The sequence below is a fragment of the Pelobates fuscus genome, chromosome 6, assembly GCF_036172605.1.
Source record: "Pelobates fuscus isolate aPelFus1 chromosome 6, aPelFus1.pri, whole genome shotgun sequence".
In the NCBI taxonomy this organism is placed as follows: domain Eukaryota; kingdom Metazoa; phylum Chordata; class Amphibia; order Anura; family Pelobatidae; genus Pelobates; species Pelobates fuscus.
This window is the reverse complement of record NC_086322.1, coordinates 130838930-130858755: the sequence shown is the minus strand read 5'-3', so window position 1 is coordinate 130858755 and position 19826 is coordinate 130838930. Positions and strand designations below refer to the sequence as shown.

General features: G+C 41.4%; 1 protein-coding gene across 4 annotated transcripts in view; it reads right to left on the bottom strand.

The window, feature by feature from the left end:
- PDE5A (phosphodiesterase 5A) overlaps positions 1–18169 on the bottom strand; it is a 161132-nt gene extending 142963 nt beyond the window's left edge. For 3 of the 4 annotated variants that reach the window (XM_063458258.1, XM_063458260.1, XM_063458261.1), the window contains exon 1: positions 17797–18169. In XM_063458258.1, the coding sequence (XP_063314328.1) occupies positions 17797–17906 (110 nt within the window). In that variant the 5' untranslated portion in view covers positions 17907–18169. Of the gene's footprint in view, positions 1–11583; positions 11735–17796 lie in introns of those variants that run through there. The other variant, XM_063458257.1, reaches the window with a different exon arrangement.
- Between the last annotated feature and the right edge of the window lie 1657 nt (positions 18170–19826).

Below are 19826 nucleotides of genomic sequence, written 5' to 3'. Positions count from 1 at the left end.
ATAAGGGAAACATTAACAGAACAGGGGCAGGACAGGACAGGACTGTACCTGGACTGGGAATACAAAATAAAACAAGACAAGATATAATAGGCAAAACAAGAGGAGACATAACTAAGTACTATATGTGAAAAACTATGGGGATTTAGTTACATTATATGATCATACATTGCATAAGCCTTCCACAACGTCAATGTACCCCATATTAGGCAGGCCCTACTCTAACTGCCTAATGTCTGCTAAATGAACAATAATAAAACACATACAGCACTTACCTGCAAGAAAAGGCAGAGGACTTGAGCAACTGCCTGCAGGGAGAAACTGAAACAAAAGGAATCATGGAAAAGGAATGGATGTGGCAACATTAAACAAACTTTTAAAGGAATGCAAGAGACTGGGAATTCCAAGAACGGAATACAGGAATGAACCCAGAAAACCCAGCATAAAGAAAACCAGACAGAATAGAAAACCAGAAAAACCAAGAAAAACTAAACAAGAATTGTAAAAAGAGTACTGGATACCAGAAGCCATTGCCAGAATGATCCGCAGCTAAGAACAGGATGTGACACTCTGGACTCCGGAGGAGAGCGCTCCTCATGTCAACTGTCTGGAACTAACTGCAGGATCTCTATCAATACTGTCTGGACAAGAATTTGTCACTTGTGGCAGAAAAATCTTCCGGGACGAGACAATCAAGTAGTGGACTGGTTATCCCGACACAGGAGAGACGCCAACAATTGGCTACTTCATCCTCTGATGTTTCGAGTACTGGACTCACTCCGAGGCCTGCCCTTCACTCAGATCTGATCGCATCCAGGGTGAACCGTCAAACAGAATGGTTCTTCAGTCGGCTTCCGGACCCTCTCAGTGAGGCTGTGGACGTGTTCTTTAAGACTGGGCTCCCTCGGGGGTGTATGTGTTTCCCCTTTTTTCTACAGGATACTTCGGACATTGCATCGGACCAAACTCATGGAAGTGTCCCTTCTCCTGGTCACACCACTTTGGTCTTGCTGGAGTTGACGTGCGAAGACCCTCTACTACTCCCTGTCTCCAGGTGTCTCCTACGGGACCATTCCCGGGGTCCTGGGATGTGTCAGACCTATCGACAACGCTTAGAGAGTTTGTACAGGACTCTTGGTCACCTGGCACCAGGTGATCATACCTGAACGCCTGGCGATCCTGGCATGGCTGGTGTCTGGAGAGATGTTTGGATCCCTTTACGGCCCATATCATGGCTGTCCTAAACTGCCTGGCTGAATTGTTTTCTCAGGGTAAGTTGTATAGGACCATTTACGTCTTAAGGTCAGCTAGCTCGACGGCTCATGTGCCTTCTCAAGATTCTGGCATTGGTAAGGACCTCTTGATCTGCAGACTACTTTGAGGTATACGCCTTTCGGGACACCTACCTCTCGCTATTCCTGAGTTTAGGATGTATCGCTTGTTTTCCGATTCCTTGAGGAGTGGCCTGATGACGAGGATTTGTCTTTGCGCCAGCTTTATGCTTAGCTGGCTCTCCTGTTAGGTCTTGTATTTTTTTCGTCACGTTTCTGATGTTCATGCTTTTGATGTAGAATCACTTTCCTTCTCACCGGATGGTGTGTTTGCTTCTATTTTGCGCAGGACTAGATCTAATTCGTCTTCTGTGTCATATCCCTACTCTTCAGATAGGCCACGTTTCTGTGTGGCACGTTGCCTACGGACGTATATATCCAAGATCTCGTCCTTTTGTCCTTCTGCTCATGAGGAGCTGTTGATTTCCTACGTACGACCATTAAGGGCTGTTTCTGCACCTTCTTCTGTTTTTCTGTTTGGGCGTTAAAATTGCAAATATGAAGCCTCCTTTCTTGTCATAAAATTAGGGATTATTCTAGCCTCGGTGAAGGAATAATCTAAATTTTATTAAAGACAGGAGGGAAATATTTCCCCCCCCTTTTACGTTACCCACCCTGGAATTGTTTTTTTTTTTTCTCTTGTGATTAATTGTGGATATTGTTAAGTTTTTGTAATGTATGGTCTTGTATAATAAAGATTATTTATACTATACGGTGGTGATTGTCCATGTGCGTTTATTCAACATGCATTATGATGTGGAAGTAATATTGTATGGATATGACATCTTTCTTTGACAGTTTACTTTTACAATGTTTCTTTTTCCTTGCAGTGTTGTAGTGTTTTCCCTCTGGTTTTGGTGATTGTTTCTCTAGAAGTGCCTGCTACAAGGTGGATTCGTTGTTTTTTCTTGCTCTCCTGCTCGACCTCATCAAAGTAAGAGGAAGAGGGACGGTCTGGCTGAGGGGTTTCATACTGCTGTTATTTTGTTCTGATTGGTTGTTTGAAAAAGTTCTGTTAACTATTTCTTTGCTTCTGGAGGTTTTCAGTACAGAAGGTAAAGCAAATATTCGCCTCCTGTCTTTAATACAGGAGGCTAGAATAATCCCTAATTTAAGGAACTGTAGTGTTTAACAGGACCCTCCAAGTTCTTTAACAACTTGTTTCTTGCATAGAGGCCCCTTGCTTTTATCTCTCTTCTGGTTTTAGTACCCAAACCCTCTCTCCATAATTGTACCATTGGAGGAATTAGTACTTCTCCCTGACTGTATGAGAAGTGGCTGCTATAATTTCTCAGGCATGTAAGTGCTGCTGAGTACTGAACTATATATCCTATCAATAGCATACGCTAAGCATGGCTAGGGTTGGCTGACAGGTGTCAGCTACTTCCTGGTCTGGGCAGAGGTCATTACAAGAAGCTGTAAATCCTGAATGTTTTGCAAATACATGAATCTCAAAGTGTGTGTCATTATTATAAATATGTTGCATATTTCAAATGTCTTTTCTATAAAATTGTGGACTTCACTCAACTTACGCCTGGAGTGTCCAAGTTTAACATTACATTAATAGACGGAAAAAAAGTGTTCCTTAGAAAAATTAAATATATTTTGGTTATTTCTTAGCTGATAGACATTCTCCTTACAGCGATTTTGTAACAAATGTACACTCTGTAATAATATACAAAATAAATGTTACTTGCTTCCTTAAATGTAATGCTTAAAAATTTTATATGCTTCCTGTGCAATCCTTTGGGACAGAGATGATTAGAAAAGAGAACAATTATGGGGAAAAGTGCGAAATGTTGAGCAAATAGCAATCAAGAACATTTTTCTGGTGTCTCTGTTAATTGCACTTTTAGAACTTTGCAGTAGACTTCCTCTGTATACAAAAAAAAAACACTGGATGTGATATGTTCTGATACACTAGTTCATACTTTCAACTCTGTAAATCAAAAAAAGCTTGTTTTCTTAAATATAATACAACATTTTCCATATGTTTTCAGAGGTACTGTGGAAGCCTGGCACAGATGGTTTCAGGGAAGCAGGTGGTTTAAAAGGCCTCCTCACTAATTTTAGTCAATAATTAATCTGATCTTCTTTCAACAATGTCTATTGACTAATGATCTTTCATGATCCATCTTACGCTAGCTTGTTTTTCCTGCAGATGTGCAAGTGAAAGGGAAAAAGAGTCGAAAGGAGCAATTTAGAAATCATTAGAAATAACAATCATAAGAGATCATTGCATCAGAAGCTCAATCTGCACCAATTCTTCACAGATGAAGGTCAAAAGAGAGTTACATTAAGTGGCACACTTGCTGTGTGTTTAATGTTCTCACTGCAATGCATTTTTGAATTTGCTGTTATGTTACCTTCTGTGTTTGCAGTTTGTTCAGCTTGCAAAAAGTCACAGAGCTGTGCACAGCAGATCTGACAATATTTGGGTTTGCACTGCACACATATACAGATTGTCCATAAATGTTATATCCACTAATTACTATTTATTACACTGTCTGTTATAGCTGAATTATCGTCCTGTGAGCCATATGTATGCAGGATTGTTATGGAACATTTTATTATAATGCGCCGTTATTGTACTTTATGAAAAGTCGTCAAAGTTCATTAGTCAGTTATATGAACACTCCAAGCGCGCTGTAGTGATTATGGTGCAATGTTGCACCCCCTCCCCATGTAAATAATCAAACCGTTTTAGAACAGCTTCACTTCTTACCTGGCACCTGGTCAGGTTCTGCTCTCTGCCTCCACTACTTTGTTTGTGTATGCATGCTTACAGTGACATCAGGTAATATACACATTCATTAAAGGAGCACTCCAAACACCACATGGTTTATGCTACCAGGAGTAGCCTGGCACCCACCCACTATTTTAGAACCTGAGATCCATTTAACGCCGCTCCCTGCCTCCACTACAGCCTTCAGAGAACCGGAAAGTTTCTGTTTGAGATAAGCCAGGCTGCGCAGACCTCAGCGCACAAAAGCCAATGGAAGCTACTAAGAAGGAGTTCCCAGCTCATTGCTAGATGAAGTAGAGATTGGGGAGTGGGCCCAGCAGTAAGAGGTCACAGTTTACAAAAGGGGGAGCCATGCAGGGTACTCCTAGCATCAAACCAGTACAGCACGCTGTAGTTGCTATGGTGTTTAGAGTTTTCCTTTAAAAAAAAAAAAGAATTACCTTTTTCTGATAGTAGATAAAGCAATCCACCATATAATATGGTGGTTGCCCTGGAGGTACATAAATCAACCTTTAGATAAGTATACCTTTTAATCTATACATTTGTTGGTTGAGTTTTTCACACATACCTCCATGAAGGTAAACTTATCATCTGCATTTTTGTTGGTGACAGGTTCACTTGAAAGGTTTGGTCTGTTGACAAGTTTATCACAGCTATTAAGTCCCACCTCTGGTAGGAGATAACATTTTACTTTTGTGTATACATATATATATAGTTTTTGGTTTTTGTTATGATAAAATATTTATACAGATTTTGTAATGCATTTCCCTGAAAATGGCATGAAGTGTCACACACGATACCAAACATTTATCAAATGAATGACAGTATTAAAATTATCCACACCATAAATAACTCACTTTCTAACATACAACCCTGACGTTTGGGCCATAATGGAAGTTGATTCATTCATATATATGCAGCTCTTCATATTATTATTGCAGCTCTCTGAATTGTATATACTTATACATATGTAGTTCTACTTCATATATGTAACAAATGAAATATAAAAGGCACAGGGAAAGGATGTACTGGCAGAAAGATAACTTTTCATAGCCCTTTATAGCTGTATATTTAGAGTGAGAGAGATTTGCAATTTTTTAGAAAAGGTGAGTACTTTTTATAAGTCACCTTGGAAAAAAAAATGATTTCACAAGGAGTACAGCTGTATACTTTAGGGTACCTGTGTGGATGCAGGGATGTGGTAGAGTAAATTCTAGTATAAACTAATTCCTGACAGCCTATGTGTTCACTTATCAAATGCAAAGGCTTGGCCGGCAGTTGTGGGAGGGGCATGTTACCCTATTTAACCTCCTCTACTCACCTTTAGCCGTCCCGTTCGTGATTTTAGTGATTCGCATGTCCTGTGTCCTGGGGCCTGCTGTTTCCACGCTGTTCCGTTTGTCTTCGGTCCTTCTGGGCTCTGCTGGCTCTTTTTATTGTTCCTGGCACTCCGAGTTTTCGGCTGTCCGTCCTGACGTCTTTTTCTCTGTTTTCGTGAGTTACTTACCTCGCCGCCGCGGTCGCAGTCCCACGGCGTCTTCACGGTTTGGGTGTCTCCCCTCCCCCCTCTAATCCTTTTCACATGTTTTTCGTTTCATTTACTTCGGGTTGTTTGCCGGTTCGGGAGTTTAGTATTTGTTCTTCTTGCTGGTTGGGTCACTTACGCATGTTTGGCGTTCTCCTGTTTCCAGGCGAAGCTTCCACGAACCGCAGCTGGCAATTGCTGCACACGTGCGATGGGCACTCGGACGCCAGCTATACTTGGTACAAGCTCTGATGTATTGCTGATAGCGCTAGTTTATGGCTCCCCCAGCTAATACCGTGCTTCGGTAGCCACAGACCTCTGGAAGGTACTTGGAAGTCTTTATATGTGTACATTGCAGTATTTTACATTTGCTTTTGTAAGTAATATTTTATTTGGTTTGGTTTGGCCAATTTTCATCCCTGTGATGTTTTGGTTTCATATGTTTTTCCCATGTAATTTCTGGGGACAGAATTGGCGTACACATGCAATCCATTGGGGGGGGGGAGGGGGGACATTTAACCAAGATGTGGTTAAAGAGGTTCTGCAGCAGCAGGGATTCATAAACAGGGGATACCTGTTCTGGGTAGCCCCTTGCACATATAGTGGTAACTCACACCCCTATTTTACGTTTTTTTTTTCTTTTTATATGTGCCTATCCATATAGTACCATATATGGCTATGCCTATGGTAGTGAGCAAGTCCCATAATTATTGATCAGTTTTTAACCACATAGTGAGTGTCATTTATTCTTCCCTCCAGTAGTGCAAGACAATCCATGGTGCTGGGAGATCGTAGAATTTTGGTCAGGAGGTACTCGGGTGGGGGAAACACGACGGCTTGCACTTATGTTCCCTTTGCATAATGCTGTATGCTTCCTATAAAAGTATACCTTTTTGCATCCTAGCACACGATTGGAGTTTCCTTACGCACCTTGCTTTCCGTACTATCTGACCCATGGGGGTTATGTTTCACTGAATTGGTGTGGATTGCAATCCGGATCTCAAAACTTTTAGGCTAGTGTATCCGTTTATGACATGGAGTGTTTTTGCCGGTTTCACAACTTTGCTTTGATTTCCACGATCTCGGATTTTCACTACTCGCGATTTCCTGCCTGATAAATTGTTATGGTCTATGGGGGATATTCACTAAACAACCACAACCGGATTTGCCACATTCATATTTACTTACAGCAAACCCGTTTTCATCCCACGGTAGATCCTAAGTTAGCTGTGGCTGGCTGTCAGGGTCGTAGGTGTCCACTAGTTGTAATTCCCTCTGGCTTCTTCGCCTTAGATTAGTGGTCCCGCGAGGCCAACACCCATCCTCATACTCGGAGGTACTACGCCCCTTGGGCCAAATCATAGTTAGCCGCCTCGCATTGTGGCGTAGAGAGGGCCTCACCTGTCACTCCTATTCTATCTTATGTTTAACTGTCACCGAGAGGCCAACACCCCGCCACAACGTTCAGTGGCCACGTTATCCCCTCGCGCCAACTCATAGATAGAGCCTCTCACGCCGCTTGGCATCTAGCAGGGCCTCACCTGTCACCAAACCTAGTCTTAATTGTTTCGCCTTTTTTGGCTTTAGCTAGTGTGCCAGCACACACACACACACGCTCAAACTCACACATGCTCACACTGGGTCCCGTGGGCTTTGCGTCAACTCGTATTTCTATTACCTATTGCCGGGCATGCTCCATACATCCGGACCATCTGGTCTCTGTCGTGCTTACTCTGCACTTCAGTTACGGTCGGCCCTGCGGTACTTCCTCGTTCACCTCACATTTCCATACGCATTCATCAATTTCGTCCTCTCTTACGCTACCTTTTCTCCCCTCTTAGTTAGCTGTGGCTGGCTGGCAGGGTTCTAGGTGTCCACTAGTTTTTACTCCCCCCTGGCTTTTCCGCCTTAGGTTAGTGGTCCCGCGAGGCCAACACCCATCCTCATACTCGGCGGTACTATGCCCCTCGGGCCAAATCATAGTTAGTCGCCTCGCATTGTGGCATAGAGAGGGCCTCACCTGTCACTCCCATTCTATCTTATGTTTAACTGTCACCAAGAGGCCAACACCCTGCCACAACGTTCAGTGGACATGTTATCCCCTCGCGCCAACGCATAGATAGAGCCTCTCAACCTCACTTGGCATCTAGCAGGGCCTCACCTGTCACCAAACCTAGTTTTTAATTGTTTCGCCTTTTTGGCATTAGCTAGTATGCCAGCTCACGCACGCTCACACACACACACGTTGGGTCGATTATGCTCTGTTTCTTTGTTTTTGTTTTCACGCTGTGGAGTTTCAGCTGCTCCTACCTTCTTTTCGTGTCCTGGTCTCTTCCTCGCTTCGCTGCGGTTCTCGCAAGTCCACATTTTCCCTCCCCGGCAGCCTTTCGGACAGCCGAACTCGCAACGTCTGTCCGCCTCCACGGGTTACGCTGTTGCTGGAGGGGGCCCCGATTTTGCTCTTGTCCGCTACTGTTGTCTATGGGGCGGTTTCGGATGGCAACTTGGGTACTTGGCATCCGCCGCTCTGGCTGGTTCCGAGCCAGATTTCCTGCATCTTTTTCATACGATCTCTCCTGTGCCTCCTCTACGCTTTCCACATGGCTCTACCCGCTGCCTCTCCCGTAGCCACTGCTGTTCCCTGCATTTCGCGGCCTGCTCGCGGACTGCCAGCCTTGTTAGCTCGTGGTTGCACTCGCGGTGCATGTGTTAGAGCCTTCTTCTCCTTTGAGGCTTTTTCTGTTACCGTCTCTTTTTGATTTGTTGTCTGCGACTGGTTTTTCGCTTCTTTTGCCACCTCTAACTTACGTCAACTCTACCTATCAGGATTACAACTTCTCATGCTGTACAGGTTTATCATTCATACGCAGTTTTCATGTCTGCATACCAGATTAGTACCTTATCAGATTCCCCATCTGCATACAACTATTTCACTCACTATCAGACCTATTAGATGCCTGTCCATAGGAACCAGGCACCAACCTTTAACCCCTTAAGGACACATGACATGTGTGACATGTCATGATTCCCTTTTATTACAGAAGTTTGGTCCTTAAGGGGTTAAATGTGGGGTAATAGCTGCATGATCCAAGGATAAGTCTGACTGCCATTCTGGGGTCAAGAAGGAATTTTTTCCCTAGCTTGTTGCAAATTGGCAGTGCTTCAAACGGGGTTTTTTGCCTTCTTTTGGATCAACCGCAAGATTTACTCTCCCTAATCTAGTCTCACAAATCACAGATATCATCACATGGGCCAGTCCTCACACTACGACATACTTACTATTCTTTGGTTCATTGATCCTGAAGCTAGAGTTATCCGTCCTACGTTTCTGGTCACCCATCTAGGATAGGGTGGTATCCATGGCTTCAATATAGTTCATTTGTCCATATATTTAATCTCCAGGCAATGGGAGTTCTCAGCATCCCCCCTATATGTACCACGCCCCGCCAAAACTTTCGACAGGCATTTACCATATAGCTAGGCAATTAAGGTTTTCTTGACAGTTGTTGATTGTTCTATGATTCCTGGCATGTATACATTTTTGCCCTCTTTTATTACAGGCCTGCCGCGACGTCGGTTCCGGCACACCTCAACCGACTTATTTCCCCCTTTACTATGCTACTCTTGGTACGCTTCCTATACGGCCTTATTTGCCCCTCACACAATTGCAAAGGCTTGGCCTGCAGTTGTGGGAGGAGCATGTCACCCTATTTAACCCCCCCTACTCACCTTTAGCTGTCCCGTTTGTGATTTGCATGTCCCCCACCCTCCACTCCCTCTATGTATAATTTCATTACACCTCATGGGTGGGCTCTCTTTTATTACAGGCCTTCCGCGACGTCGGTTCCGACTTATTTCCCCCTTTACTATGCTACTCTTGGTACGCTTCCTATACGGTCTTATTTGCCCCTCACACAAATAAAGTTTAATCAATTACATGTATACATATTTATTACAGCAATTTCACTGCATGGATGTACTGGGGTTTGCTGGCTGCCTATAAATAAAAGAAAAGTAAATGCAGCTGTATAAATATATATTTAAATTAATTCAGCTAAAATCTGATGTTTTAATTAATGATTATAAGTGTCAAGTAAGTGTTTTAACAGGTACCTTGGTCTGAAAGCTCAGCAGAGTCCCTTCCCCGATGGTTTCTACATGCCTACATCTGTCATCAATTACTTTACGGCATGTTTACTCACTGTGCCACGATACAGTATATGATGGTGCTTTGAGGATAAAAAAAAAAGTACTTGAAAAGTTTATTTTATAGCTGGTATTGCTGAACCTTTGTTTTTTTGTTTTTGTCTGAGAGTTGTGTGAAACTTCGTTTCATTGAGTTTCTTGATTGTTACTTGGTTACAGCAGATCCCTGCTCGGTTTCCTCTCCTTATTAGGACAGAACAATTGAGACTCAGATAACCAGCCACCAGCTTGTGATCATAACAACCAAATCCTCAGATTAAAGCACCATAACACATGCATGGAGAGAGAAATACGGCATACATTCTCTAAAGTCTAGACAAACACTCAGACCACATACAGAGTACTGTACAGACTGAGTACCAGATACAGAGTACTGTACATACTGAGTACTATACAGACTGAGTACCACATACAGAGTACTATACAGACTAAGTACCGCATACAGAGTACTATACATACTGAGTACTATACAGAATGAGTACCACATACAGAGTACTGTACATACTGAGTACTATACAGACTAAGTACCGCATACAGAGTACTATACATACTGAGTACTATAGAGAATGAGTACCACATACAGAGTACTGTACATACTGAGTACTATACAGACGAAGTACCACATACAGAGGATTATACAGACAGAGTACTATACAGACTAAGTACCAAATTCAGAGTATTATACAGAGTACTATACAGACGAAGTACCACATACAGAGGATTATACAGACAGAGTACTATACAGACTAAGTACCAAATTCAGAGTATTATACAGAGTACTATACAGACTAAGTACCACATACAGAGGATTATACAGACAGAGTACTATACAGACTAAGTACCAAATTCAGAGTATTATACAGAATACTATACAGACGAAGTACCACATACAGAGGATTATACAGACTGAGTACTATACAGACTAAGTACCAAATTCAGAGTATTATACAGAGTACTATACAGACGAAGTACCACATACAGAGGATTATACAGACTGAGTACTATACAGACTAAGTACCAAATTCAGAGTATTATACAGAGTACTATACAGACGAAGTACCACATACAGAGGATTATACAGACTGAGTACTATACAGACTATCAGTGGTACTGAGTACCACTAATAGAGTATTACAGAGACTGAGCACCACTAACACAGTATTATACAGACCGAGTGTAATATACAGAATTCTACAAAGACTGAGTACCACATGAACAGTACTATACAGACTGAGTTCCATATACAGACTGAATATCATATAAGCAGTACCACAGGGTACCAAATGCAGAATACCATATTGAGACTGTATCATACACAGAGTGATATATATAGAATACCATATACAGACAATATATCACATACTAAGTAACAAATACAGTCAACATGACAACCTACTCAGTAATTGCCACACTATTTCATGATTTAGTAAAATCATAGTCCATATAGAAGCTAGGACAACAACCATCTAGTTTCCTGTCATTCTAAATTAACACTAGTTCCTGTCCATAAATCCCTAAAATCATCCACACACACACGTTATACAGTGTCATATTGGGGAGAACATTGCTCGTTATCTTCCAGTGACTAATCGCAGTGCTGAAAGTAGCAAAGAGTTAAATGAATAAAGCAGGGCTGTGATGTTAAGCAGACAGAGTGAATGCAATAGGAGCAGCAGCCTGCACGTTGTATTGTATTCAATGCAGATACTGAGTCTGCACAACTTCCTGCTCTTCCCATGAATCCTAGATGCTGGTACTCACTGTTGTTGGGCACTTACTGTAGGGTGCAATGCGCATGCGCTTTGTTGCTACTGCTGGAGTTTTCATGTAGTGTCTGAGTAGCACCCCAAAACTCTACCCGAGGTCCAGGGCTCTCCCCGAGATCGGTGCCAGCAGCCAAACCAGCAGCGCTCACTGGAGCTTCACGGCAAACTTTCCCCTGCCACATAATCCCAACTCCGCCAGGGAGAAAAAGAAAATCATAAAAAAAAACAAAAGAAAAAAAAGGGAGGGAAGATAGAACGTGGAACTGGAACGTTCATAAACGTATCTGAATGTATATATTACAAGGACAGCTCTTAAGTGAGGCTTCCCACAACTTCCTAAATGAATCTGTGTGATTAGTCCTCGGATCCACCCCAGCAAACGGAAGTAAGAGGAGCATTCTGCACTCAGCACCAAAGCAGGGAGATGCCAAGGCAGATACTCAGAGCATGCAGCACATTCATACACAAACTACAGCACCTAGATGCAGGGCATGCAGCGCATTCATTCACACATACTTCACCACCTAGATCCAAAGCATGCAGCACATTCATACACAAACTACACAACCTAGAGCATGCAGCACATTCATACACATACTTCACCACCCAGACCCAGAGCATGCAGCACATATACACAACCTACTGCATCTAGACCCACATCATGCAGCACATATACAACCTAAGGCTCCTAGACCTAGAGCATTCAGCACATACACAACCTACTGCACCTAAGGCATGCAGCACTAATACACAGCCTACTGCACCCAGACCCAGAGCATGCAACACTTATACACAAGCTACTGCATGTAGACCCACAGCATGCAGCACATATACACAACCTACTGCCCATAGAGCATGCAGCAAATATATAACCTACTGCACATAGACTCACAGCATGCAGCAAATATACAACCTACTGAACCTAGACCTAGAACATGCAGCACATATACAACCTACTGTGCTTAGACCCACAGCTTCCAGCACATATACAACCTACGGCTCCTAGAATTAGAGCATTCAGCGCATACACAACCTACTGCACATAGACCCACAGCATGCAGCACATATACAACCTACTGCACCTAGAACATGCAGCACAAATACAACCTACTGTGCTTAGACCCGCAGCATCTAGCACATATACCCGCTACTGCACCTAGACCTAGAGCATGCAGCACAAATACAACCTACTGCACCTAGACCTAGATCATTCAGCACATACACAACCTACTGAACCTAGAGCATGCAGCACATACACAACCTACTGCACCTAGAGCATACAGCACATACACAACCTACTACACCTAGAGCATGCAGCACATACACAACCTACTGCATTAGGGTTGCCACCTTTCTTGGAAAAAAATATCAGCCATGCTAATTTGCATAATTAATTATGTATGCGTGATGTCACTGGACACAACGTCACGAGATGTTGTGTAACATTTGGAAGAGGAAAATTACATACAGACATACAGTGATATACAGGCACAGACATACAGTCACACAGGCACAGACATTCAGATACAGTCATACAGACACTGACATACACAGAAATACAGACACTAACATACACAGTCATACAGAGACATACAGGCACATGAATTGAGATACAGTCATACAGAGACATACAGGCACATGAATTGAGATACAGTCATACAGAGACATACAGGCATTGAGATATAGCCATAGAGGCACTGACATACACAGACACAGGCATTGAGATATAGTCATACAGGCACTGACATACACAGACATACAGACACTGACATACACAATCATACAGAGACATACAGGCACAGATTGAGATACAGACACTGACATACACAGACATTTAGACTCAGGCATACAATTAAGAAATACATATAAATATACAACAAACATTTATTTATATGTCCCTAAGTGCTCCCATCTTCATTACTGGCAGGTCTGCTCTCCCTATATAAACCCTCCCTGCAGAGACGCCTGGCTATTTACAAGTTGTATCTCTGTGTTCTATGGAGGGAGGGCAGGGGTGCAGAGCTGTAAGCTGCTCTGCCTGATAACCAGTTCAGTGCTGGGAAGGCAGACAAGCAGGAGGCAGCCACAGCACACTCAGAGGAGCACTCCTCACTGAGTGTGAGTGAGGAGACGAAGCAGGAGGAAGAGGGCGGAGCTAAATATCTCCCAGATCTGCAAGGATGTATCTCTCCTACTCTGCCTGAGTATTTCTCCCCACTCTGGCTGTCTCAGGGAACTTTGGCAGAGATACTTGCAGATCTTGGAGAGCCTCTCAGACTTCCAGCAGACACAAATACAGGTCACACAGCCCCAAAGTTGTCAGGTGGCAACGTAAAAACTGCACCTAGACCCAGAGCATGCAGCACATATCCACAACATATTGCACCTAGACCTAGAGCATGCAGCAATGTTAATTTTGTCGACTAACAGTTTTACTCAGATTTTAGTCGACTAAAATGTTTTAGATTTAGTCCACTAAAACTAGACTAAAGCTTAAACAAATTAGGTGACTAAAATACAACTAAAACTAAAATGGCTCTTTAGTCAAAAGACTATGACTAAAATAAAATAGAAATTTGCCGCCAAAAATAACAGAGGCATGCAGCATATATACACAACCTACTGCACCTACACCAAGAGCACGCAGTACATATACACAACCTATTGCACCTAGACCAAGAGCATGCAGTATATGTATTGAGATATAGTCATACAGGCACTGACATACACAGACATACAGACACGTTATCCATTGTTTGTAAATATATGTGTGTGTAAATATATATATTTACAAACAAAGGATAACGCGTCTGACTACGGATCAGAAGATAGTAGGTGTGACTCCTACCTGGCTCGGCCGTTGTGTTTGAATCCGAGTCACGGCATCATCTCCATTTTATTTAGAAAATTGGGCAGACTAGATGGGCCGAAATGGTTCTTATCTGCCATCACATTCTATGTTTCTATGTGTGTGTGTGTATATATATATAGTAGCTGTAAATGTTTGCTGCGTGCTCTAAGTCTCTGTGCTGTGTATATATATATATATATATATATATGAAACATGGGGGGATGTATTGTTTATTATATATATATATATTATACATATATTATACACACAGAACTAGACCTATATATATATATATATATATATATATATATATATATATACATATACACACAGTACCGAGATATCTATATATACACACACAGCACCGAGGCCCAGAGATTGCAGCAAACATTTACAGCTACTGCATTAAGACCAAGACCATGAAGCACAGATATAAAGGCTACTGCACCAAGACCCAGTGTATAAAGCACACAAATATAGCTACTGTGTCACAGATATACAACTAGTGTGCCAGGACTCAGAGTATGCAGCACATTAATTCATGATTCCTGACCTAGAACATACAGTAAACGTACACAGGCTACTGCGCCAAGACCCAGAGCATACAGCAAACATATAGAGGCTGCTGTGCTGAGAGCCAGAGTATGCAGAACACGTATACAGACTACTGCCCAAAGACCCAGAGCATGCAGCAAACATATACAAGCCACTCCACTGACTGCACTGAGACCCAGAGGATGCTGCACATCTATTCAAGTTACTGTATTGAGACCCAGAGCATCCAGCACTCATGTATGGCTACTGCACAGATGTGCTAATGTGCAGAGACTCAGAGCATGCAGCACACAGACACAGCTACTGCAGTGAGATCCAGATCACATATACAAACTATTAACAATGAGCCAATGAAGTACATGAGCATTGTATGCACTGCATGCATCCCAACAGATAGGTGCAATCATTTTAGAAAATCATAGTATGTTTTATTAATAAAGCAAAATATGGATACAGTATATAGTGGGAACGTGTGTTTATTGGTAAAGAGCAGCTATGGGACAAAAGTTTTGTCAATGAGCAGGTGCAATCTATTGTTTTTATTTTAACTGACTTTACCAACTCTGAATTGCACTTTATAAATAATTCTGTTCATTGTAGATCCAATGATTTAGCACACTATTGAAGCCTCATCTGTACAGTCCCTTCCAAAATAGATAATTAAAAGGACAGAATAAAAACATTTGAATTCATTTACAAACTCAGGCATACAACTGGCTTGTATAAAATACTGTTTTGTTGGGTGTGCATGCTCTACTCTGAATTGAACAATATGAAAGCACAATTATTTACATACATGATAAAAAAAGATGCCCACCATTATGTGCACTGTGTTACATCCAAGCATATTAGAACACGGCACATAAAGCAAGCATTCTAACTTAGAGAATATGTGGAGTAAAAGAAAGCATTATATTTATTATGGACATGCATGCCAACCTATAGATCACACAATATGGTGAACTATAAGACAGGGCTTGACAACTCTGCCAGTCAGGGAACCAAAGCTTGCAAAAATATTGCTGCTGGCTCTCAACTTTTACAGCATCCATACATTGCTCTATGGGTGTAAATCTTCTTAACTCTTAAAGTAATTCAGGCTGGCTCCAAATATATCTGTCTGCCACCTCAATTCTAGAAACATTTGTCAAGGTTGGTATAAGAGAACAGTGTCCATATTATGGCTATGCCAACTTATAGATCCCATGAAATATATGAAATGTTTTAGATGAAGGTATATATTGTTTACTTTCTGTCTGTAGAATACAATAATGAAGCACAAGCAAAGGTGTTCTGCAATATCAAACAAATCCCAAACAATAGTTTTTAAAGGACATTATGCTGTATATGTATAATATTATGTTGGTCGCCTCAATAGATTATATCAGAAAATTGTATACACTGTATACATCCCAAACTATAGATTCACCTCTAGACTGTAAGCTCGTTTGAGCAGGGTCCTCTTCAACCCACTGTTCCTGTAAGTCTTTCTAATTGTTTCATTTATTGTTAAATCTCCCCCCTCTGATAATATTGTAAAGTGCTACGGAATATGTTGGCGCTATAAAAACACCAACAATAATAATAATTATAAGACACACACCACTGACATTCTATTCGTAACACACACAATTGTGACATTCTGTTTATAACAAATACCATACACAAACAAACACACTCTAATGATAAAAGCAGTAAAACAGCAATTGTATCTTTATTTAAAAAGTTGTACTACAGTCCAGTCAGTCATATACCCTTCAAATCTAGTACTGAATCTCTCATTAATAGTAAATTGTATATGTATGTCCCAAAAAGCTCCAAAATTAAATAGAAATGGAATAGTAACTTGTGCTATATTTCCAAAGGAAAGTAGGACATTTATGTTTAGTGTATATTATACAATAAAAAAAACAAACATATTGGGATACTGTGAGCTCTAATCTGCCATTTTACTAGATTGGTGTGATGTAGCATATGCTAAATTATCAAAATGCCAAACTATACTCCCAGGGCTGCACTAAATAAGAGGAAGAAAGCTTCATGTATTCTGTACACGATATAATGTACATCAAGCAGTCTATACTACAGATTGTGTTGCCTTACCTGGCAAATGTTCAATAAAATGAGTGCAGTTCGAGCTGTGCAAACTACACTCAGTACTGTACACAGTATGATATTGGTATTCTATCCGAGAAAACACTTAACACATCGATAGAGATAAGTGTATGTGTTCCCAGTCTGTACACACTGAGCTACACCATAATGCATTAAGTGCATGAAAGTGAAGATCTAACAGCATATCAGTACAAACTACTTACTGTGTGAAGTTGCTAAAAAAAAATAATGATCTTTGACCCCCCCCCCCCCCCCCCTGTAAATAGTGACCTCTATAATATTTCTGGAAAAAAATCATATGACCAAACTGAATATAAATATGGGCAGCTAAACTTTTAATGCTATCTATCTTAAATGCACATTGCGTGTACAGGACTCTTCACTATGGGTAGAAGCAGTTTCAGATCTCATCTATTTTAGATCTCTGTGAAGGGACCGGCAGCTTTTCCACATTATCTGATATGTCCATTTTTGGTTGGCATGCTCTCTCTTCTTAAAGTGATATGAACCCAGATCAATAGAGTTCCTCATTAATTTACTTTGTAACAATTTATAGCTCTGTGTCTGAGCAGAAATCTCCAGGCTATGATTTGCATGCTTTGCCCCCCAAATTGAACAGAACCTATTCCTTTGCACCCTGGATCACCCTAACTCCCTTCACTGAGTGAATGTGTGCAGCCCAACTCCCCCTCCCTCTGCCTTACCTTGTAGCTTTTCTAACAAAATAAGAGTGTGTGAAGTCCCAGTGATCATCCAGCCAGGACTCTATTATGCCCTCATGATCCTGGGGTTGCAGGCTGCAGCTGCCCTCCATGGTGTGTGAGGTCGATCCCTGTAGAGAAGTAGGAGGTGGGAGGAGGAGGATAACAGCAAATCAAGGCACACAACTCACTACAAGCAACTGCCTCTAAGCACAATGTAGAAGGGTTTCGCTGTGATTGTTAGGAAATTGTTACAGCTTTAATTAGTGTGCACTCTGAGACTGGGCAGACAGTGTGAGGCCATCAGAGGGTTGTTGTGGTGTCTCCATGGGACTCGGGTTGATGGAAAGCTACATTAGCCTTCTGGTGGTATAGAGGCAGCTGTCCCCAGCATGTGTGCCTGTGTACCATGCCCTGAGCTAAGTCTCTCTCCTCCTCCTGGGATGTACTACAGAAGGAATGACAAGAGATGATGACAGAATGGAATGCCCCTAAAATTGTATGGGAGGGAAAGTAAAAAGTCTATAGCAGATGGGACCTTGAGACAGACCACATGTATCAATCTACCACCATTTGATCTCAGAACACAGTGACACCTTCCAAAAGTGGGACTTACTAAAGCTGTATCCTATAGATTGACAATGGCATTGTGGCATATTTAATAATAAAATAAAGATAGTGTGAACAGGAAATAATATTCCGTTCACATGTGTAGCCGCAACACCAAATCATCTCAGAAATGCCAAAATATATTAGATTGTACTTGTGAGTCATTCCATTGTTAAATTAGCAGGATTCTTGCCACGGTGCTGGACATTTCCCAATTCTGGATAATGTGTCCCAATAGGTACATGTAGGTCCGCACACATAGATAATCCCAAATAATCCACAGAATAAGTATGTATACGAAAAAAGTACACATTTACTGATAAAAAAAAGTATGCATATTAAAAAGTCATGGTATCATGCTGTCACTGCAGCCCTCATAGATGCTAAAGCATATGCACTGAGATGACACAAATTTCCCAGCCACCATACCATGAAAAGTGGTCCAACTTTTCCATATTATTATTTAAATGGCAAAATTGAGGATAAAATAGCTGATTTGGAAACATTTTCAGTTTCAGATACAGTCGCAGCTAGAATGTTTTTGCTTTTCAATCTTAATTTGTTAAATCAGAGTTTAGTGAAAAAAAAACCACATTTTATACATAGTAAAATTAGCTGCAGTTTGAATTTGCAATATAATTAGATCAGTGACGTAGTTCAGAGGGCCCTTGTGCTATAAATAGTTTGGGCCCCTCTAGCACAAGGGTGGTCAAAAGATGGATCCTTAGCTGCCCTAGAACTCCCACAATGCTTTGCCAGTTGGAGATCTACCATTTGCCCAAAGTAAATTAACATTTTTAAGGCCAAAATAGACAAACAGCTGACTGGAAGAATCTTTCCAGTTTAACTATTGTGACTTTAAATTTGAAATTCACTTTGAACTCACCTTGAATTCTCACATCACTGAATAACCCTCAGTGCTTGTGTTTGTGTGTGTAGTGCTGGAGTTTGAATTCAGGGGTGTTTGTGTGTGTAGTGCTGGCGCTTGAATTCAGGGGTGTGTTTGCGTGTAGGATTGGCATTTAAATGTGGGTGTGCATATGTGTGCAATGTTGGTGGTTGAATGCAGTGGTGTGTTTTATTCAAAGTTAGAGATCCAAGGATTCATCGCAATCAGCTACATGACAATTAATGAAACTTTCTGAATAGATATTGAACTTGGTGTAAAAGATAATGTCTTCTCAGCTGAGGAGAAGAGCAACACAATGAAAGGTAATGGTAACTGATAACTAACTTACATCATACTATTGGGGCCAGAGCCAGACACATAATACCTGTGAACATGTTTTATGCATTTAAAACCAAGAAAGAAGATTGTTGTTGGTGAAATGTTTGGATAATATTGAACTCAGAGAGCAGGAAAGTAATGTGTATATATGAAAAACTGGGAGATCTTAGCAAAGGGAAATTATATATGAACATAT